The sequence below is a fragment of the Daphnia pulicaria genome, chromosome 2, assembly GCF_021234035.1.
Source record: "Daphnia pulicaria isolate SC F1-1A chromosome 2, SC_F0-13Bv2, whole genome shotgun sequence".
Taxonomy (NCBI): domain Eukaryota; kingdom Metazoa; phylum Arthropoda; class Branchiopoda; order Diplostraca; family Daphniidae; genus Daphnia; species Daphnia pulicaria.
The window spans coordinates 10,221,206-10,244,461 of NC_060914.1; the positions used below are offsets into that span (position 1 = coordinate 10,221,206).

General features: G+C 44.0%; 2 protein-coding genes across 3 annotated transcripts; both read right to left on the reverse strand.

The window, feature by feature from the left end:
• Positions 1-677: 677 nt before the first annotated feature.
• Positions 678-3,404, reverse strand: LOC124326258 (dual specificity mitogen-activated protein kinase kinase 4-like). The gene is made up of 10 exons (XM_046784983.1): positions 2,919-3,404; positions 2,694-2,796; positions 2,570-2,633; positions 2,382-2,495; positions 2,204-2,323; positions 2,006-2,125; positions 1,752-1,931; positions 1,520-1,663; positions 1,302-1,435; positions 678-1,235 (listed from the first exon to the last, which is right to left on the reverse strand). The coding sequence occupies exons 1-10, from the start codon at positions 2,938-2,940 to the stop codon at positions 1,070-1,072; spliced, it is 1,167 nt and encodes a 388-aa protein (XP_046640939.1). The 5' UTR covers positions 2,941-3,404; the 3' UTR covers positions 678-1,069.
• Positions 3,405-4,746: 1,342 nt separating this feature from the next.
• LOC124326030 lies at positions 4,747-20,489 on the reverse strand. Of its 2 annotated transcripts, XM_046784599.1 has the most exons (16): positions 19,975-20,489; positions 12,571-15,223; positions 10,779-11,045; positions 10,226-10,364; positions 8,956-9,542; positions 8,746-8,868; positions 8,454-8,640; positions 8,313-8,387; positions 8,068-8,229; positions 7,776-7,826; positions 7,197-7,285; positions 6,930-7,126; positions 6,773-6,861; positions 6,446-6,700; positions 6,182-6,357; positions 4,747-6,114 (listed from the first exon to the last, which is right to left on the reverse strand). In XM_046784599.1, exons 2-16 carry the CDS (start codon positions 15,177-15,179, stop codon positions 5,844-5,846), a joined length of 5,277 nt encoding a protein of 1,758 aa, XP_046640555.1. In that variant the 5' UTR covers positions 15,180-15,223; positions 19,975-20,489; the 3' UTR covers positions 4,747-5,843. The 2 variants fall into 2 exon arrangements, with proteins under 2 accessions (XP_046640555.1, XP_046640556.1); XM_046784600.1 differs by lacking the exon at positions 7,776-7,826.
• Between the last annotated feature and the right edge of the window lie 2,767 nt (positions 20,490-23,256).

The window sequence follows — 23,256 nt, forward strand, 5'->3', positions numbered from 1 at the left end:
TCTTTTTTTCCCCAGGACTCCTCCTCCCCTCCTGGACGTTTATCTTGCGTGCGGGAATAGTTGGGCAGATCGATCAAACGGCAACTGCGACATGCCGTCTGGATAGTTTCCCTGTTATCCAATTGGCGTTTTGATCGACATTTACATACGAATGTTTTTCTAGTGTCATTTTCCCCCAAATGTTAAACTTGTGAAAGGCTCAAATTTCGTCGGGTGATTGACGATGTCCAGGGCATTCCTACGAGCTCCATGAAGCCATCAATCGATCCAGGTGGGAGAAAACCGGTTTGAGCTGCTCTTTTCACAAATGGGAGAAAACACGACACATTGCTCGTGTCTGCCGGAGGAGGAGGGTGAAGAGAAGCGATCGATGTCCGCATTGACATTCCTCCGACAGTCTTGGGTCGGCACTCGCCCAGGGATTACCAGCAAGAATTCTATATAGTGGAATACGTGGACGACCGGATCGAGAAACTTTTCGCCCCGTCCCAATCCACGGCGGGGCATACGTTCACGGTTAAAAGAGTCGAGAGTAGTTTTCCTTAATATCGATCCGTTCTCCAACGTTCAATATACTCTCGTCCGGCCGAAAAGTTGAGTGCTGCCTCTCGAGTTCAATTTATTTGATGGCCTGGGCGAAAAAGAAAAAGGTTATTTTGGGAAGGAATCAAAAAAGATTGAAGGACAACATCACTATGTAATTATGTACATACGATGTATGCATTACAGTTGTCAAATTACACTCGTCAGTTCAGATTGAGGCTGGCAGAGCCGACAAGGGGAGGGGAAATTTAATCCAATCAAGTGTGTGTTGCCCCGTCGATATCAAACATTTGCCAACGAATCAAATTAAAAAAATTCCTATAAACGAAATGTTGTTGTTGTTTTTTAGTTGTTTATGTTTTGCATCATAATTCTTTTTCCCCAATAAAAGATGAGGGAAAAAGGGAGGAAAAAATTAGGAGGAAAAAAAAATCTTTGGATGGAAGCCGGAAAACCTTGCATGGAACAAGAAATGGATTTTTTTTTTTAAATTCAAAACTTAGGGGGAAAAAAAGTAGTTGTAAACTTAATCCATTTGCAAGTCGGCGACCGTCAAACCGAGGGTCTTGATGCGCTGTAGGATGTTGTCGACGTAGGCGCTCACGTCGACTTGCTCGGCCTGGCTGGCCAACAAGAACGGATGTTGCAGAAGCTTCGAGTACTTTGGTCGCTGTCGGGCTTCTTTCTGCATGCTGGAAAAAAAAACGATTCCGTTATAAATTGTTTCTACTAGCCAGAAAAATAGGGGAATAACTCACCAAGTGTTGACAAGATTGACAAACTCGTCGGAAAATGGACATTCTTGAATCAAGTTTCCATTCTTGGAGCCCGCATTATTGGTGGGGCTCTTGCTGTAGCTGGATATCAATCTGGGCGGATCTCCGTGCACCACCTTTTTTTGACGATGATGTAATACGAGAACGAGTCGGGAATGAGAAGCACGTCCATTGAGGGGAGAAAGATCAAAATGTGATACCTGCGTCAGCTGATCAAACACAGAGTTCCAGTGAGGATAGGGGAACTTGCCGGTGGCTATTTCGATCAAGGTGATACCCAGTGACCAGACGTCACTGCGTATATCGTAGCCTCGAGCGGAAGATTGGGGATCGATCCTTTCGGGCTGTGTGTGTAACACGAGAGAGAACGATCGGAAATTAGTTATAAGGTGGCTGGACTAGTTGGTTTATAAATATAAATTGCTTCATTACAGCCATGTAGGGTCGGCAGCCAGCATCTCTGGTCTTGGCAATCGAGTCCACCAGCTGTCCCGAAATGCCAAAGTCACACAATTTGATGCTTCCGCGCCTGTCCATTAGAATGTTGGAAGGCTTGACATCACGATGAATGATCTCCAAGTTCTCCTTCAAATAGTTTAGGGCCTGGACAGTCTGGGCACGCAAGGACAATAGCAAACATCATGCATTAATCAATATCCAAAAAATAAGTTGAATTGGAGGCTTACTGCAAGGGCCATTTTCCCGAGGATGGATTCAGGAATCTTTTCCTTGAGTCGCTGGTGGGTAAAACGGTAGAACTTGTCCAGAGAAATATCCATTAGTTCCATGCAGATCCAACAGTCTCCCTGTAAAACATTCCCCAAAAGTGTTAAAACTATTTTTTTGTAAAAAAAAAAAGAAAGAACCTTTTAAATGTTTTATACCTCAGTAAAAAGGGCTCCATAAAATAGTACAATAAACGGGCAGTTATTGCTTCTCATAACAACTTCAAGGTCCATCAGTAATTGTTTCTGTTCTTTTTCATCAACAGTGGAACGGATTCTCTGCAGAGGAAACACATAAAGTTGGCTGTTGAGCATTGCAACCAATTTCAATTTGTACCTTGACAGCCATGACGGTATTTGTTTTGATATGGAGCATTTTATTGACACTACCAAAGTTTCCTCTCCCAATTTCACCCATGTCTTCCAGGTCTTCAGCTGTGAAATCATACACCTATGACAATGGAAAAAAAGCAGTGATTGTTAACACCTACGCTGTCACTCTAAAGTATGAGCATTATCTTGTACCAATTCAGGGGATATCTGCAGCTTTCCTGGGGAATTGTTGACGTCAGTTATTTTCCACTTTTCCCTGCAAACAAACGTAAAGATTTCACAAATCGGGGAAAGCTGACACTGAGCAAAGACTTACATTGGGAAAGAGTGAATGGGAGCGATTGCACTGCTGGGCGAAAGACATTTGGTTGGTAGTCCAGAGAATGAGAGGGGCCTCAGCCTGCTTCGCTTGTCCTCCGCTGTGAATGAGAAAACCAATCCATCATCGTAAGAAACCCACAAAAAAAAGACCTCCACACACCCACCACTTACACGAAGAAAAAAAAAGCTAATTAATAATTTCACAAATGCAAATGAATACCTTGCTGCTCTTCTGTCGACATGTTGGCGCCTGATTTGCACTCGGTTGCACTCTCTGCCTTTGACGGCAGGATTAAACTGGGGATACACACACACACACAAACAACACACACGAAATGGGAAAGAAAACTCGGGCTTCGTGAGTGAGGTAAGTGCGTGTGAAAAATCAAACAAACACACACACACACATGCACCACACACACACACACCAAAGGGGAGCCCTAAAAACTTTTTGTTACGCGGCGATTGCTCGAGAGAGGGCTGCGGCAAAAGACGTCATTCATTCGAAAAAATATACTAAAAACTAGCTCGTTTTGATTTCTCCTTTTGATGACGGGCGTGCAGCAAATCGAAATGCCGTGTGTCCATCGAGTGTCGCCCACACGACCGATAAAAGGAAACGAAAAAATTACGTTAAGCCGATCTTCCCATCTCTCTCGTGAAATGGTGAAGTTGGGAAAAACTTTGTGTCAGTGGGGCCAGAGATTATCGATAGTCGAGTAATCGATTTCTTTCCAACGAATCGGTTACGGCAACCACTTCTTGATTTATGCGCGCGCAGACGTTATACTCCGTGACTAATATTTGATTTCTCTTAAAACCACAGTAGAGAATGTGAGGAGGTTGATCTAATTATCCCTCAGCTCGGGAATTCTTTTGTTATCTTGTTTCATGATAGGAACTAAAGAGCACGTGATATACACCAGCCATTAAAAATGTTGGAACTGTCAGACGCTTTACCCTGGAAGGCAGACAAGTCCTTGGGGGAGGTTAAAGTCATTTTTAGTATTTTATTTTTCTTCATTTTTTTTTTGTGGTTAGAACTTTTATTTTTTTAACTTAAAAAAAAAAAAAAAAAATTTGAACTCGATGCGGTTGCGTAAATAGATAAATAAATAATGACGTAAAGTCTTACTCGAGATAAATAAATGAAACTGTGACGCGCATGAGATTGAACTCTGCGTGACTCGAATGTACAGTTGCACACCTTGCGAAACAGGATTTACGACAGACATTTTCTTTCTTAAATAAGGATTCATCCAATAAAGTGTAGGTCGTGTACGTCAGCCGACGGGCGGATCTTATCTAATAATCCGGCCGTCATCCCGACGATATTCATCGACTCGATTCAGTTGTTACCGTTGGGCTTTTCGATCCAAGAAGTTTATCCCGCGGGAAAGCCTACCGAAAAATAATAATAATAAAAATTCGAATCACGCTACATTTGGCGCTCTTTACTTGCCGCCACAGAGTCCAGCGCTAGGCAACGCCCGCAGTCAAACATTGAAAACTCTAATACTTTCCCGACTGTAATATTGATCGTGCAAGATTTTTTTTTCAAATAAAATAAAATATAAAAAAAAATCCGGAAGACTTCCGGGCGGATGAAAAAAATCCGGAAGAATTCCGGCCGGATGAAAAAAAAAATTTTACAACGTCGTTGAAAATCAACCTGTCAAATTAATTGGGTGTCGTAAATGGTTCTTGTTCAAGTTATCTCTTATAATTGTTTTTTTTTTGGTTTTGTTTTGTATATAACGTATACACCAGCACACGGACAAAAAAATCATTTTTTTTGTGGGTTTTTCTTCTTTGTCTTTCCCGTTTCGCTTTGAAACGGGAAATCAAAATGTTCATTGTAGAATAACGATCAAATCAAGACAATAGTTGTTCAGCACACACAGAAATAAAGAGGAGAGAGAGAGATATAGAGAGAGAAATGAATTAAGAGCTAGAGAGAGATAGAGAGATAGAGCAGAAGAACCAAGTTTGTTCTTTTTTTGAGAGAGAGAGAGACAGGGAGGAGGAGGGATTTTTCTTTCTTTTTGTTTTAAAGACGAATGTAACGTGTTTGTATACAATCAGCGAAGGGATGAAATGACGTCATCTTTTACGGCTGGGGGGATATTACAAAGGGGGGATTGAACAGAAACACAGACATGTACACCCACACGAGAAAAATTGAAAAAAATAATGAAACGAAAATTGAAATCAAATTTTAGTTTTCATTTCTTTTTGCTTTTCTTAGAAAAATTGTTTTCCGGGGTCAATAAAAATTCGAAAAAAAAAAAATATTAGAGAGCTAAAATAAAGAGGAGTAGTGCACACTGTTTTGAGACGATTGACAAATCGACTCCAGAGGGGGGGGGGGGCTGCATAATTAATTCAATTTCAAACGAAAAAAAAAAAAAAAAAAATTGCATCACTTTTTTGAGTTTTTCTTCTCTTCTTTTTAAATTTCCTGCAGTGTCAACTGAAATGGCGAGAACAACACACTTGATTCATTTCACGGACAAAGGGAATTTAAAATTTAATTTTTAAAATCCTGCGCCGAAATGTTTTTATAGGGAGGGGGGACCTAAAATATGAAATTCCGAATGAAAATGTTCGAAATTAAAAAAAATTTAGGGAAACAATCAACAAGACAGAATTAGAAACACACCGAGCACTCGCATAAAGTTGGAGGGGTGGGGGGGAATCAAATGAAAGAGACAAACATTTTTTTGGGAATGGAGGGGGGTTATAATTATAACCGTCACGTACGTTGAGAAATTAACAAATCAACAAATCAAATAAGAAAAAGAGAGAGACCTACGATGAACATTTTTTCCTTTTTTCTTTTGCAATTCAATTTCATTTAAGAGAATTATGCGCTGTGTGTGTCCATGTGACATTGTATCCGTGTGTGTGAGGTGTGTCCAGTGAATTTTCTTTTCTTTTCGTACACTAAAAAGTATAACAGCAACACGAGATGGAGACGGGCATGTCCGTCCAAATTTTTTCTATTTCCGGTGGCCGTTCAACAAAAATTTCTTGCGTGTGAATTTGAAAATTAATTTAAAAAAAAATTTAACATTTTTTGTCCGTTTTGGAGGAGGAGGATGGGAATGGGTAGAGAGTGAGGAGTGGGGGAAAGGGGGTTTCCTCAGAGGATGTTGACTTCCCGCTTGCTAAAGTGGATGTTCTGCTCGGCGCAGAAATCGCGCGTGATGGGCACGCAGTTGAGGTAGCCGAGCGTTTGGATGACGCCGGAATCCTGGATGGGCCACACGTAGAGGAGTAGGACGAGTGTGGTGAGCAGGATGGCGGCCAGCGTCAGCGTGACGCCAATCAGCACCAACTTGCGCCGGCGGTCGTACACGCCCACCGTGATGAACGGCAGGAAAGTGTACGAGAGCAGTCCGCCCGAAATGAACCTGCACCGAATTCAATTTTGGAATTTGAATCTTCCAAAAAATGAAAATGAATGGACAAATTGAGTACCCGAAAATGTGAGCGAAATTGTCGACCCAGGGCAAAAGTCCGGCGACGAAGAGGAAGGCGACCGTCATGAGGAGCCGGCCGAGTGCCCGCCAGGGCGTCCGAAGTAGCGGCCAGGCGTGCAGCACTTCGACGCAGAGGCAGGCGAGTAAACCAAAATGCGAACCGGACGGACCCACCTAATAATCCCCCCCAAAAAAATTGTCAGTGGGTCAATTTTGAATTCATTCATTCATTCAAAAATGAACGGGCAAGATGGGGACGGACCTCGGCTCTGTATGGCACAAACAAGGCCGAGGCGAGGTTGCCAACGACACCGGAGCCCAGGTAGATGATGCCGATGCGCAGGGGTCCGGCCAACTTCTCCAGGTCGCGCATGATAATCATCTGGAAGGTGACCGAGACGGCCAGGTGAAGGATGCCGGCGTGCAGGAACAGCGACGTCCACAGTCTGTAAAATTGGTCGGCAAAGTCGGGCGTGTGGAAAGGCAGCATACCGCAAACGTCGTTCATGCAAGACACCTGTCAAATTCAATTTTAATTTGAATTAATTTAAAAACGTCCAGCTGGCAATTTAAACCAAACGGATCTTACCTGAGAGCATAGGGAGGCTTCCTGATGGAAATAGCCTTTGACAAAGTCGCAATACTCGCGAGTGGCGATCCGGCATTCGCCGTGAATACCTGACGGGATCGGACGGACGGAAAATTGGAATTTTAAATTGAAATTGGTTGATTTAATTCAGTTTTACCAATGCAGCACGGGTGTCCGATGACTTCGCAGACCATGTGATCGGCCTGCCCGGTCGTCTTCAACACCTGATTGGCATTCGACTTTGATTCCGACCCGGATCCCCCTAAACCGGGCAGTTTTTTGCGGCATTTCGGCCATTTGGTGATGTCGTCCGGCCATTCGAATGGCGCCACTGACGCTGGTTCTATACAAAAACTAAAGGGAGGAAAAAAACAAACAAAAATTAATTAATTTTATTCAAATAATCAATTAAGAAATGTAATACTTTGGATCCTGGCCGCAAACGGAGCCGGATATCCGCCCACCGGGTCCAGACTGAACGACATTCCACTTTTTCCAAGTCGAAGTCAAATCCTGGATGGTTTTGTCCATGGAGGAAAGAAGAAAACAAAGAGAACATGGAATAAAATATTGAAAAGTTTTAACAGGAAATGGATTTTAAAAGAAACAAACAAACAGGAAGGAAATGGATGGAAATAATGAAACCCATAAAAATAAAAATGGATGAAACTGAACAAGATTTTTGTATCAAATCTTTTTTTAAGACACAGACGACACCAATCAAGCTAAACGGGATGTTTCTCGGTTGAAATAAAATTTTTTAAATAAAAATTGTGTGTGTGTTTTGATGGGAGTAGATGTATACAGACGACGGCGATGCGGAAGGAACTAAATCAAATTTAAAAAAAAGAAAAACGAACGAACTCGGTCGATTGGAGGTTGAAAAACTGAAAAAATCAAATTCCAAGGATTTCGGTTGGTTTGAATTTAAAATAAACAAAAATGAAATGGTTTTGGGTTGATTTGTTTTATGTGTGTTTGTGTGTTGTTGTGGTTGTTGTACCGTGCCAATTCCGCGCTCCGTGTTGTGATAAGGCGGCACAGAGGGAAGAGACTGTTTCGTCGGAGACTTGCGATTAGTAACTCACTCGAAAACAACAAATCTTAATAACATTAAAATTAATTCCGTCCCATTTTTCAACAAACGAATGGAAATGCTGCCCAGCCCAGCCCAGCCCAGCCCCCCCGGCCCATTCAATTTGAATGAAAAGTAAAAATAAGATGACGGATGAAAAAATGTTTTGTAACAATTTTGAAAAAAGATTTTTAAAATCGGTAATTAAATTCAGTTTTACCGAACACTCGGCCCTGGATGTCTGAACGCAACCCGAATTATCATTGCGGATGCAGCAGGCCGTCTGTCGTTCACGCATCCGGGTGGCTTCAATGTCCGCCCCGATCCGCGTGTCCGGCTTCATGCACGGACTGTATTTAGCGCCCAGGTGGATCAGATCCGCCTGGGAAAATTTAAAAAAATCAAATCGATCAGAAATTCCGGATGAAATTGGGGGGAGTAAAACAAAAAAGAATAAAAACGTACCGCTCTCGGTCCGATGTAGAAATTGGAAGGCTCGTAATAGTCGACTTCTTGCAGAGATAAACTGGTCACGAGTACCTGGGAATTTTTCGTGGAATGAAATTTTAAATTTTCATTTCAGACGGATGAGATGGGAAAACCAACCGATCCGGAGCGTCGGTGCAGATTGAAACCGATAGGTCCCAATCCATAAGTGATGAGGGCGATGAACATGATGAGCACCTGGACGGTGCAGGTCCAGTAAGTGAAATAGGGACGGTGGTCCTCGAACGAGTCCAGCTGTCGCTTCAAATGTTTGTTGCTCTCCGTCATCGACTGGCGCAGCGATCGCCTGTTCGTTTTGCAGATTTGATTTTTGTATTAAATTATTCCGGTCAATTCCGACAGACAATAATCCAGGAGGGAAGAAGAATTTAAAAAAATCAATGAAAATCACCTTGTCATTCGACCGACGACGCCCATTCCGTACTGCCTCCGATTCGAGTTGTCCATCAATCGATCCACGACCGACGGACCTCCGGGTCCGTTGCCGTGAACGGCCCGCCTCCACCTGGACGGCCTGGGAATTTTATTTGTAAATCCAATTAATAACAAAATCGATAGAGAAATTGGGGAGCGATTTCGTCATCAATTTCAAAATTTTTACCGGGCCTCCGATTCCCGTCGATGGGCCGGCCCGCCGGACGGCGGTGGGCCCATGTGAGCAGCGTCGACCACGTCCTCGTAGGCGGGCGGCGGCGAGTCGAAAAAGACTTCGTCGTCCAGGGTGACGTCGACGCAGCCGAGATTGGCCGTCCCGCCCGTGTCCATCGTCACGTCCGGCGGCAGGGGCTGCGCATTGCCCAGGGAGCCGCCGGCCGAGCGCGAGGACGAGTCGGTCCGGTTGTTGGCTCCTCCTGGACCACCACCACTTCCACCTGGACCACCGGGCAGCGAGGACGACGCGGCCGAGGCGGTGACCGCAAAGGCCTCCCGGGACACGCTGCGTGAGCGGACCGACTCCTCGTCGGGTCCGTTGGGTCTGAGCCGGACGATGGCCGTGGCCAGGTAAGCCAGTCCGTCCCAGGTCATCCTGGCCACCGACTCGCGTCGCTTGAGCCGCGGATGGATCAGCAAAGTGCTGGTGGATCCGTCGGGGATCGATCCGCCTTCCGGCGAGTCGGACACTCTCTCCAACGGGATGGCAGCACCGGCGCCGTGCCCGTCCACCAGATCGCGCGACTCCAGTCCTTCCTGTTGGATCGAAAAGAAAAATAATCAAAAATACAAACACACTGACGGCCTTTGCCATTTCGACTGGCTCCGCCCACTTCTTCAGCACACACACACACACAGAGTTGAATCATGATTGCTCTCGGTCCGTCCGTCTCTTTCTCACTAAGTCCCCAGAGTTTCAGCTCGGGACCGAGAGAAAAGGAAATCGATAGCTCCGTTTTCTCCATCTCTCCTTCTCTCTTCTTTCCATTCCGTTCCGCCAGTCTACCACCACACACTACAAGTGTGGTGGTAGACAGACTGGATGTATATTTTGCCATCTTATTTCGATCCAGCTCCTCGGCTTCGTGCACGGGGAGAGAAGAAGGAAGGAAGGAGTGGCTAAAGTTAACAAAGCAAACAACAAAAGACGGAAAAAGTGGGCGTGGTTGCCTGGCGTCTTTGACGTCAAAACATTTTTTTTTTTTTTTATTATTCCGGGCCGGCTTTTTTTGCGTGGGCAGTTAAACTCGGCGTGTGTGCATATCGACAGTTGTCCAATTTTTTTATTTATTTTTCTATTTTATTTAATCAGAAAGAATCGACAGACTTTTGATTTTTTTTTTTCTTTCCCATCGTGACGAAGGATTCCGGTCGATGGATCGATTCTTTTCTCAAAGGAGAAGGAGAGTAGAGAGGGGAGGGATGGTGGGTGCACTTACGTCGTGTGAGCAGGATTCCCGTAGTGTTCCGCAGCGTCGTTCCGCCAATCTCCTCCGTCTGTCCTCCCATCTCTGCCGGAGTTCGCTCTCTTTACTCTCGTCCAGCCCGAAGAATGTGGCCGCACTCTGCTTGAAATACCTGCAAAAAGAAATAAAATAAGCATCATGATCAAATGTTTGCTCCAATTTTTGTCACAGACGCAACTGGATTGCAACTCTTTTCTTTTGAACAAAACAATCCGGGATAGTTTTCCCCCCCAGCTGGAAATAGAAGCAGACGGAATAACCAGTTGGATCGATGACAAAGGGGAAAAAAGAACAGACGGCCTTGTTCCCGATCCACCCTTGTACAAAGTCGCCACTTCAATTACTTTCCAAAACGTTTGGGATCATTTTTCCCTTTTTTCTACTCAAAAAAAATTCCTGGTGACATTGGGGGATCGTTTCGGGAGGTTCAACTCCCGTCCCAGACACACACAAAAGAGACGGAATTTGAAAAGGTCGTCGGGGATTTGGTAGGATCGACTCTTTATGTGACAAAATGTCGCCTTACTCTTTGACTGCCTCGGTCCTGGACAAGGATCGGATGAGCCCGACCCGATGATTGGGGTTGCCAGAGACGGACAACGGGTCCATCCGGTGAGCTTGCTGCTGAGATTCAACCGACGGGTTCATCTGCACCGACTGCTGCTGCTGGAGAGCTCCGATCCTGGCCGACGACGACGAGGCCGGGGCTGGTGTAGACACCGAGCGGTGAAAGCCCTGGCCCGGCGAGATCTTGGGCTGATGTTGAGCACCGTTCTGGGCGGCCATGGTGAATCTGCAAATTGAATAGAGAAACACAATTAGTTTTACGATTCAACAAAAGGACCATCAAAGAACTGTGAAGCCCTCGAGGTGATAATGAGGGTCTGCTAAACATGTTTCCAGGATTTGTTCTTCTTCGTGAAAGACAAAGGAATGCCAGGAATCTGAAACGGGGAGAAACCTTGTGGTGGGGAGGAAGAGATCTCCCCGGGAGTTATTCCACGCCACCAGGAATCATTTCCTCTTTCTGAGAAAAGAACGGCAATGAAAGGGGAAGCTTCATTCTGGGCTTGGCGCCCACTAGCTGTGTGTCTGCGGTGATGTGGCTTGTGGTCTCTCAACACAGACTGTCGCTACAAAAGAAGCTTTGGCCAACGCTTACACAGCACACTTTTGAGGCCTCCATAAAAAAAAAACAAGGGGAACATAAAAGATCAGACTCGGAGGCGTTGTTGGAAGCCTCACTTTTGTTTTTTCAGAAGAAGATCGTGTGGATTTAATGGGGCGACATTTTCCCCGCCGACAGGATGTGACTCGAAAGCTCAAAACGGAAGTTGTGGGTCGTAGCCGGGTGGTGGGGAAGAAAACAAAATAAAAAAAAGAAGCCAATCGAACAATAACACACTTTGTCCTTTGTTACCAACTTAGCGACATTTCTGTTGTCATTATCTTAAAAATTCTGACAGTGGCATTTTTGGATTATTTCGTCATCTGCTCGAAAAATGGCGGCGTTGCCACATTTGATCGAATTTAAACTAATTTTTCATTTTGCAAATTGATTTCATTTTTTAATAAATAAATAAATTCCCCAACCAATTTGCAATTGAAGGGGAGGCTGGGCTACTTATTTATTATTCAAATTCTCGTGAGCACACTCTTTTAATCATAACAAAATGGAGAAATGCCTCAGGGGAAGTTGACGGAGGACGGTGGGCGGAGCTTAATCCCAGCAGTTTCGTCAAATATAGTTTGTGTGTGTAGACTGTAGATTGGTACTGTGTACTTCCAGGTATGTTTGATTTGAACCTAATCGTTTTTTATTCGGGGAAAAAAACACAAAACGTACATTGAATTGACAAACCAAGATGGCCGCCAAAATAAAAATACAACCCCCTCCCCCTTCTCCCCCCCCCCCCAATCCAGCTGTCGATTTGAAACATTAACGCTCACGCACAGAATTCCTTATGTATAAATCGGTATGACGGGCCGCTACTACTTTTTTTCTCTCTTTCTCTTTTCCTGGAAATACAATCACATGAAAGAAGTTAAAAGAGAAAAAGTATCTAACTTTAACTTTCTTTTTGGACATGTAGACGACATGCACGCACGAGCGAGCTGCCCGGCAAACGACACACACACACAAGATGGCCTGGATCGATATTATCGGCTGGAGTTTTTGCCCGGCTATTAAATTATTATTATTTGGGAGATTTGGGTTTGGTTTTTGGGATTTTTCGAAAATTCCCGCCATTCATTTTTGAAATGAAAAAATGGCGGGGAATTCAAATCGATCGATAGGATGATTGATTGATTTATACCTGATTGGTTCGTTGCTGGGCAGACTGTGGAGTTCGGTGCGTACGCCGAGCTGCTGGGAATGATTGAGCCCGCCCTTGGCCAGCCCCGGTTGGAGGGACGGGCCGGGCGAAGTGCCGGAATTGACGCCGGAAACGGATGACGAGCCGATGGCGGGATATTTCGAATTCAACGATCCGCCGCCGCTGTTGTTGAACGCCGGATCCATTCCGGCCGACGAGAAGTGACGGCCCGTCGAGCTGCTGGCGAAGCCGTAGCCGGGCGAGGCCAGCACGGCCGTCGGCTGCTGCTGCTGGATGCTCATCATTTTCGAGGCGGAATTACTTCCGTATGCGGATGAGTAGCTGCTGGTGGTGGTGGCGGCGGCGGCTGCGGCCGCCACGGCCGCCACTGGCCCGGCCGACAGGTGCGGCCCGCCCCCGCACAACGAACAAGTGTGATGGATGTGGTGGTGGTGGTGGTGGTGATGTTGTTGCTGTTGTTGCTGCAGTTGCGGATGCGAAGGTGAGCCGCAACACGGGCAACATCGGCTGGACGCGCTGCTGGGCAATCCGCCCAGCGGCTGGTACGGCCCAGCACTCTGAGCCACCGAGTAAAGTCCCTCCGGGTTGTTGCTAGTGACGCCGGACCCGCCCGTCAAGCGCCCAGGTTGTTGCTGTTGCGGTTGTTGTTGCTGTGGTTGCGCTAATAATGAATGATCGCCGCTGGCGCTGCTGCTGCCCAGCGACGAGCCCCGGCCCGTCACCACGCTGCTCGAGTAGCTGGCCAAACTGCTGCTGTAGTAGTCGAACGGCGACGAAGGGCCGGGCGAGGGCCGGCTGCTGCCGGACAGCTGGATTGGCTGCTGCATCCGCATCTGCTGCCCGGCCGAGACGTCCAGTCCGTTGTTTCCGGCCGACAGGCGTCGCTGGTACTGATGCTGCTGGACCACCAAGGCCGGCGAGGCCGTGTCGTACAGGTTTTCGTTGGAGGCCAGCTGGCCCGAGACGGCCAGGCCGGCCGATTGTTTAGGACCAAATTCAAATTCCCTCCGCATGTCCGTCCCGCTCTCCGCCGGCGAAATGATTTGCTGTTGTTGCTGTTGTTGTTGTTGTTGGCGGTCGCTGCTGGACTTTGGCTGACGGACACGAGTCCCGGATTGGTTGAGGCTGCTGTTGCCTCCGGCCGCGTGATTGGCCATAATCATCCGCTCCATCCTGGACAGGACCAGATAATCTTCCGGCCTCAAAGCGCCGGCCCGGAGTAACTTGTCCAGCAGGACGGAAGTCTCCATTTTGGGCTGTTGGAGGAGTCCGGCCGCAGTGGCGGATGAGCCCGAGGAGATCCCCAGATTTCCGGAATTGACCGGGCCGGCTCCGCTTCCGGCCGGAGAAGATCCCTGCCCAGCTTGCAGCTGGACGTTGTTGCTGCCGCCCGGCAATTGATTGCGGACTTTGCGTTTGACCGGCCGCCTCAGAGTGGCTATGCCGGCCAGTCCGTCTTCCGAGCGGATGTGACCCCCTCCGCCCATCATGTCCGGATACAGCGACGACTGTTGTTGTTGTTGTTGTTGCTGCTGGAGTCGCATCTTCTGGCCGCAGGTGCATTTCCGGCTGATTCCGTCCGATCCGATGGCCGTCCGGTGACATCCTCCCCCGCTGCTGGACACGGAAGAATCGTGATCGACGTCCATCCATCCGGAAGAGCCGGAAGAAACCGGAACAGTCGAGTGGTTGTTGCGGGGCTTCCGGGCGGCCGTCAGCGAATATCCGTCGCTTCCATTGCGGGACGGCCGGCCCCGGAGCGTGGCGTATTGCGGAGGAATTTGAACCAAATTGACTCCGCCGTCGTTCCCACCTCCGCCCCTCATTCCGTCGTGCTGTTGTTGTTGTTGTTGTTGCTGTTGTTGCGGAATCTGCTGGTCAGAGTTGCCCAGCATGGAGTCGCCGGGCGGAGGCGAGAGGAAGTGGAGGTCATCCGACGGTGAACTGACGTCAATGCCCAGCGGCGGAAGCAAATTGGCCGTCTCAAAGTCCAGCAGCGGCGGAGGCGGAATGAACGGCTCCCTGTCCGACTCCATTCCGCCTCCGGCCGGATGCAGGTGGTGGTGGTGGTGCTGGGCGGAGAGCGGGTCGGACGACGACGACGTCCAGCGACTTTGCTGGTGCTGGTCTTTGCCGTTCAGGAGGTTCTCGCTGGACCAGCAGTGCGGACTCAGCCGCCTGGACGACATGGTGTTGGTCAGCGACTCCTGTTGTTGGTGTTGTTGCTGTTGTTGCGACCTCGACCGCGACGGACTGGAGCTGGCCGTCAAGTGTCGCCATCCGGAGGATGAGGAGCTGTTGGACGAGGCCGTGTCGTTCAACGGCGTCCAGCAATCGGAGCCGACGGCCGTCGAAAAGTCCGGCTGCTGCTGCTGCTGCTGGCCCAGCAATCTTGACTGTTGTTGTTGTTGGCTGGACGATTTAGAGTGATGGCGAATGGGCGTGGCCTGGTGGAGACCCACTGACGACAAACTCCCGCAACTGCCGGCCTGCTGCTGCTGCTGGACGGCCAACGGTTGCCAGCTCCTGGCCGACTGCTGATCCTCGTCCAGCAATTCCTGTTGTTGTTGTTGTTGTTGCTGGTTCATTCTTCTTGGCGCTTTCTAGCTCTTTGACTAATGGCGGATATCCTCTGAAATAGATATCAATCGGAAATCAATCAAATATTATAATTTATTCATTTTTCTATTAGGCTATATACGTCATGTCGATTCGATTTGGCACGTTGCCAGCAATCTTATTTTATTCGTATATAAAATGATTCAAGAAATGGCTTAAAAGAATGCTGGGATTACGTCATGTATTCTGATTATATATTATAAATAGTGCCGATTTCATCAAAAATTCTGTATAGGCACATTAAATCAGATTTTTATGATGATGATAATAGTAATCGTCTTTTTGTATGCGAAACAATACAACCGCTGATTGTTACACATATAGCTATAGGCTACAGTCCGCCGAAAATGTCAGCACTTGATGAAAAAAGTTTCCAATCGATTTTTGATTGCATCCATTTTATATATTTTTATGAATAATCGACCATATAACTAGACATAAAAGGTTTCGTACTCTGAAATGAAAACGAATTATATCATAGATAATAGGAGGGCTGCTGCTTGTATGTGGGGTTTCCTCTGACGCCCTCCTGTGTTACTATATGGCCAGTATAGGCCTACACTGATGGTCAATTTATTTGAAAATGGATGACATGGAAATGTATATAAATATACACACAAAGTCGTCCGTTGTGTCATCACATCGACGTATAGTAAATTTTCCCTTTTATTCTTTAGAGAGCTAGCATAAATGCATGCTGCCACACTATATAGCCTATATCTGTGATGGGGCAGCCAATCACCGTGCGTGATTGAACACGCTGGACAGATAGTAATGCGATCTATTATATAGATCCGCAGATATAGACGAGAGAGATATATACACAGCAGCAGCAGCACGAGAGCCAAGAATATATAACGACCGCGCGGTCATCGATTTCCGATATTGTATCACAGCAGCCCAGCAGCAAATAATAAAAAAAAAATAACAAATCGCGATATTAATGTGCTGCTGCTGCTGGACCAACGCTTTTCCAATGGTCGTTATATTTATATAGAGTATATATACTAAGACATATACAATATAATACAATGTAAATAACCTACTATAATATATAGGATATATAATACATGTAATAGACAAAGTCTTCTTTTGTCTGGCCCTTATAGTGGTATTACTTTATCTTTGTTAAGGTGAATGCTGAGAGAGGCTCATAATAGGCCTATCTGATGGAATGATATGATGATGATGACGATCCTATATATACATATTATGTCTATATTATATAAGCCTGTGTATATGGTCAAAGTGGGTCAAAGCTATATAATCATCTCTCAATAGCTTTTCTTTGCAGTCGATTCTATTCATTCGTAATATATAAAGGCCTACAGTCAAATGTATAGATGAATTATATAAATAATATGTAGTAGGCTAACTTGTCAAAGATTTTGTTGAATGTCGTTCTTTGACGACGTCATATTTCCGACCTTTCCAACACCTGAAAAGGGGGAATTTTAATTGGTTTTTATTAAAGTCATCAATAGCCTAATTCTTGTATATAGCCTACCTATTAGACTCTACTTCTTTTAGTTTGATCATATTACATGAGGAATTTCATTATAGGACCGACGTTGTTATTGATCATAATGGGCCGCGGTATATCCCAAAACAGCTCTGCATATAGGCTCAATATAGGCTGTTTTAATGTCATTCTGCCAGCATCCAGATGGAGGAATACATAATAAAAAGATATAGCCTATGTAGCTATATATTATATAAATTATGATATATAGCATCGTCTCCAAACCTATATTTTTTCTTTGTTATATTCAGCATCCCAGACAGTCTGTGATCCCATCCTATTAGGTTTGTAGGCCTATACATATTATCTCCTTTTCTTTTCTAAAAAGTTTTCGACGACAAATTTCTCCTGATGTTATCAGCATCCAGCTGTTCCCTATATCTATCTCTAATGCCAAATAGCTATATACACACTCCAGCATATGCTGTCACAATACAATCGAATCAATATCATCCTGGAATATAATATATAATAATACTGAAAAGGTGGACATTCATTTCTCCGAGGATGAAAAGATCACAGGCCTATTTATGGCTCTCTCCTATTAGGATATCAAAATCATATTTCTGATTTGGGTATATATATAGGTAGGCCTATACAGTATAGTATTATATAGAGGCTACCAGGCTTTTTGATTCCTTCTCAAAAGAAATTGAATAAATTTGGATTCCTTATATTATATCTTTGACTGATGATGCGCAATTTAATTTCCCAGCATTTTCGTAAATGTAGAATGAAAAGAAATCGCAAAGATTTCAATCGATATATCCTTGTAAAATTCGTTAGGCCTACTATAATATTCTATAGTAAGATATTATCCAGAAATAACAGCACAGCTCGATTGATTTTGAAAAAAAATGTGTTACTTAAACATTAGCCTATAGGCCTAATAATGGTGGCCAACTGATGTGACGGCTCATTTTACAAATGAAATATAATATCGTCACAATCGAAAATCAATAACCTAAAACCTCACATACACATCACATATAGGCTATATATAAATAATATAGCTCTGTATAATATACATTTCGACTTTCAAGAAAATTGTATATAAATGCTCCCAGCTGCAGATTCTCAGAATAAATTATTTCTGCAGTTGCATTTCCATGCAAGGCCACCCACTCAACAGTAGCATCATCAAATCAATAACTGCTTCTGTTGAACATAACATATACATAGTGATGTGTATACCTAATAGCTACACACTGACGGATGTGCATCACGTATGGAAGCCATTCGAATTTATCCCCGACAGCACAATCATATACACAAAAAGAAAACTCCAATCGTCGAGAAAGAACTCGACGGTGTGCTGTGTATTATACATTAATAATGGAATCTTTTTTTTTTTTTTTCAAAATTTAGAAAAGCTTTTCCTTTTCTATAATATATAACCAACAGCTGCAGCAAGTAAGTGCGAGAAGAATTATTATGATACTGAAAAACAGGGCGTGTTATACATAACACTCGGAGTATATTTGATACTGTTGTTGCTGGCCCTGAATCTTTTCTATATAGTCGGAATATTATCTATATAAGTTATGATAAAATTGATTTATATAAACTGATGCTGTGCTGGCGCATTATAATGTATAAAAGAACCGCAAATCGCTAAATAGGCCTATTTAGCTGCTGCTGTGCGAAATGTCGACTTTTCCAAAAAGGTATTTCCCCGCCGTCATATCGATCGCCAGCCCCAACCATTGTTGCTGTGGATATAATATCTATATTCCTACATATACACACGTATGTACATATAGCCGCAGTATATTTACATGCAAATAGGGGCCTATATGATGCTGCTCATCACTCGAGAGCAGCAGCAGCTAAATCATGTATATTCCAACGCAGAAAATAGGCCTACAGCAGAGATGAGCAGTTGCACAGGCTCGTTCCATCATGTGCACAGAAGAAAACGGAGTCATTATAGAAAGGACGAGAACATCAGCCAGGCACACCCAGACAGTTGCTGGTGCGTGACATAGACTATGTCTGATGATGAGAACGCCGTGCATCTAATGATATACGTGCGTCATCTCGACGCTCGAATTACAATCAATCTTATTTATTTCAAAAAGGTATAGATATAAATATCTAAGACGCTGAATTCTTTTGGTTTTCTCTAGACACTCGTGGATGAGACACGAATGTCTCTCGATATGTTGGTTCAAGAGGTTGCAGCCAAAGGATCTATAGAGAGAGAGGGAAAACATATGGAAGTGTATCAAAGATCAAAAGCTAAAAAGAAAAGTAGATACAGCAGCCCCAGCCACTCTTATTTTCTTCTTCACTTGTATAACGCCCTCTGACGTCGATCCATCCAACTTGAAATTGCTTCAATTGCATTGCACGCGTCTTCCTTTCTCTCTCTCCTTTTTTCCTTTAGCACTTTTTCAGAGATAAATATATAAACTTAAAATTGACGTTCAGAAAGACTTATTTTAATAGCCATATATATTATACAGCGACGTATAGGCTAGGTCTATATAATGACTTCAATTTATTCGGCGAAAAAGATATAGATCAGATCGATCTCTGGCTATTATAATGATATCCCCATCAACCTAGAATAACAAAGATTTTATAGAGGCTGGAAAAATATATAATAAATGAGAGATTGATCGACTGGCTGCTGCTATATCTCTCACGTCAATCTCGCGCAATTTATGCATACATAAACTATCTATATACAAATTACCGATCTAAATATTAGCCTATAAAGGACATTTGGCAAGCAATTGAAGGACTCTAAGAGTCTTCAAAATTGGCCTGTATAGGCCTACTTTACAAAACAAGACAACAACGACAAGAGTTGAAGCAACCTCGTCGCCTTCACAATATAACTTGCAGCCCAGCAAAAAGTCTATAGGGAGAGCAGCAGCAGCAGCAGACGTTGAATATACTATACAGGATCTATATAGGTGCTGTGCTGCTGCCTTCTATAGAGCTTGCGCCGCTAGCGCCACGACGTCGTCTATTGATTATTCTCCTCCCCTCCGTACATGCACCACCTCGGCACAGCAGCATATAGAACACGGCCATGTATAGTATAAGAGCCGAATACATAAGATAGAGAGAGACTCTACACATGATATGTACTTAACCATTAGAGACATGTAAGAAGAAGAAGATGGAGAATGTCGAGTAGTAGTATTGCCACCCCCACAAGTATTGATTCAATTATACAAGGAGCTGGCCTATATTTTGATTAATTCTATATAATAATAATATTATTATACCTGATATATAATATGTGGAATTTGTGTGTTTTGTTTTTATGATCGGCGAAGAGGGAGAAGAAGAGAAAGGATCGACTGTCGATTTGGTCGTCCTTTTTCTCCTTCTTCGGCTCGGCTGAGGCTGAGGCTGGTCCAGGAGGCGACACGAATCATCGGCTGGATCCTAACCGACGACGTCATGATCTGTGCTGATGATGGACGTCCAATCAGACGACTCGACGGTGACACACATCAATAGTATACAAGATTTTCTTTCCTTTTATGGGGGTCTAATTTGATGTGTTTGGTTGCGTTAGAACGGATTCGGTGTTTGTCGTTATTATATCAAATAATACATTTAAATATATATATATATAGATCTATATCAAAATGAATTAGATTTCCAATCAATCCGACGAGGATGGATATCCATGATTGTTCAATTCAAATTGCTTTGTTTTGGTCGTTTATATGTAAATCACAAAAATGTCGGAAATTTGAATCAATTTTTTTAATTTTTCCCAGCACTTTTTGGCGATTTCTTTCTTTCGTTTAAAAAAGAAAATCCACACACACACACACACACACACTTATCACACACACACTGTCCACTGCAACACAGCCACACACACGCACACACACTCACACAATTACAAAAATCATAGTGAGACGCAATAATTTCACGATGAATATAATATCAATTCCAAAATTTTCACTTTTGTTGTTTTTTTTTTCCCTTCCGTTCTTTCGTGAAGAATTTGGTCGTCTTCACTGCTGGGTGTGGCGATGGCCTTCTGGATGGTCGGGACGAGCGGTGCCAGTAGAAACGGCGGCCATGTTGGATCCCGTTGGCTCCTTGTTCGCCCACCCCCTCCTGCTGGCGGACGTGCAGCAGTTGTATAGGTGATGCGCGCGTTCGCGTCTGGCGTGAAACGGGGTGGCACCACCCTACCCTACATAGGAGAGCTGTGCTGCTCCTCCTCTTATATATGCTGCGTCTTCTGCTGCTGCTCCTAGCCCGGCCGAAAAAGTTTCTTTTTATAAATTTCAGTATGTAACAGCACAGCACAGAGCTGAATCAATTTCCTTTTTGTTGTTGTTTTTGCGGGGGGGGGGGGGGGGGGGGGGGTTGAAATAAGAAAAGGAACTGCCGTATACATACACACACATTCATTTGCTCCTGCTGCTGTATAGCTCCTTGCGCCGGCGCTCTTGTGTGTAAACTGCAAAAGCAGACGACAAATTTCACCTCCTTTGGTCAGTGTGTTTTTGATATTAACTATTTAATAGTTATACAATTCTTAATGATTTCTACAAACCAATTGGGTGTGTCTATAGCCCTGGAGGCGGGAGCATTTATATATAAGGTAAAGCTCCTTGAGACCCTAAACATCTATGCTGTGTAACGATTTATTTATAGTATTATATCCTCTAAGTAATCTTTGAAAGTCTTTCATATATAAATATCCAAGTTTGAATTGACTGCTGCCCACCATCATCTACATAACACGATTGAACGACCTTGCCGTGGATTAATTGTATAATAGCCTAAATATTATTAGATAAAATGGGAAAATCAGAGAAGTACATCATCGGATATAGATGTAATCGAATTAATTTTTTGTTTGATGATATGCTCGATAAATGTCTGTATTGAGAAATAATTGATTGAAGGTGGACTTTTGTGTGTCTATTATAATCATTACTATATACTATATATATATGTTGGCGGTTGGTTGGATGAATGGATAAACTATAGGCGACATGTACTATTTTTACCGATTCCAGCAAAGTATATAAATGTCGGATATATATATATGCGCGCTCCGGCGGGGGTCGCATGAATTTTCGATGCCAGGAAAAGACCTTGAGGACCTCCTGTTTCATTACAAACTGTCAACTGTATAGAGAGACGAAGAAAATAAGACCAGGCCAAGGATATATGGTTCTACGAAACCGGCGAAACCGGATGTTATTAGGCAATAAGTTCGTGGATGCAAACTTTTCGATTTCCGCGTGAATCAATGCCAGTGATAATTATTAAAAGGCCCCTGTATATTATATATATTAGCCTATTTGATATTGATAGCCTAAGTTAAACAAATAATAATTTTAAATGAGCTAATAAATTCCAATAAGACGGTTTTAATGAGCTATTATTTTTCAAAAGGGGCCCCTCTCATCCATATAAAAGACTTTGTCTTAATGCGTCAAACCCCTTTGGATGTGATTCAAAAAAGTTTTGACGATGAGTGATGGCCTGTTATTAATAGGCCTAGCATATATTACGCAATGTGGTATATTAATACAAAAACATAAAGGAAAATCTAATGCGTCTAAAATCCTAGTCTCCGCGTCGCAGTCTCAACTTTGGCGTATGTGCCAAACGACCTCATATGCAAATCCTTGTATAAAGGGTGCGGCCTATACTTGTCGTCGACAAAGTGACACAAAGATGAGAGAATAGACCTATTATATAACTTTGATATATTATCCTGCCCAATATAAATGTGTAGATAGTTATCCTGTAGTCTACATTTTGAGTTAGATATATATTCTATACGGCCATCTTCTTTTGCGCTCCCTGATGTGCAACCCGTCTAGAGTTTCCCTGTGTGTTGTGCGTGTCGTATATTGATCGCCCGACATTTCTAGACCATCCTCCTTTCCTTCCTATATATTCCTTTTTGCGCTAGCTCCTTGTGTGCTGAACAGCAGCAGGAGCAGAGAAAGGGCCCTTATATATATATCCCCTGAAAGTTTCACGCAGTCTGACAGAACCTCGCCGAGTTTCTGTATATTCTTTGGCTCCGGCTGCCTCCCTTTTCTCTCGTCTCTCCATAGTCTATAGATGTGTATAATACATTCTACATGGCGCTATCTGCTGCTGTGTGGCTCTGTGTGCGGTTGCCCCCCCCCCCCCCCCCCCCCCCATACAGTAGCCTACAAAGTTTCTTTTCTGCTGTGTATATATAAAATAGGAAAAACATTAGGGAAGCACAGCACTGCTTATTCAAACATGGCTACAGTTTTATATATATAATATGAAAAGGGCCTATAGTTCTATATATACCTGACAGTCAAATGATTTGTGAAATTATATTATAGATAGCCTATAGGCCTACATTGATTTGTAGCCTACATGATGCTTCCGATTTTTATCCACAGTGTATTGTATGGGTAGGTGTAGACAGGTTTTGTTTCTATATTAACAATGTCTAAAAATGAATAGATACTTATATAGTCAATCTGTTTTTAACTTTTTAAATAACTGTGATTATCGATTGCTGGACACACACGGGA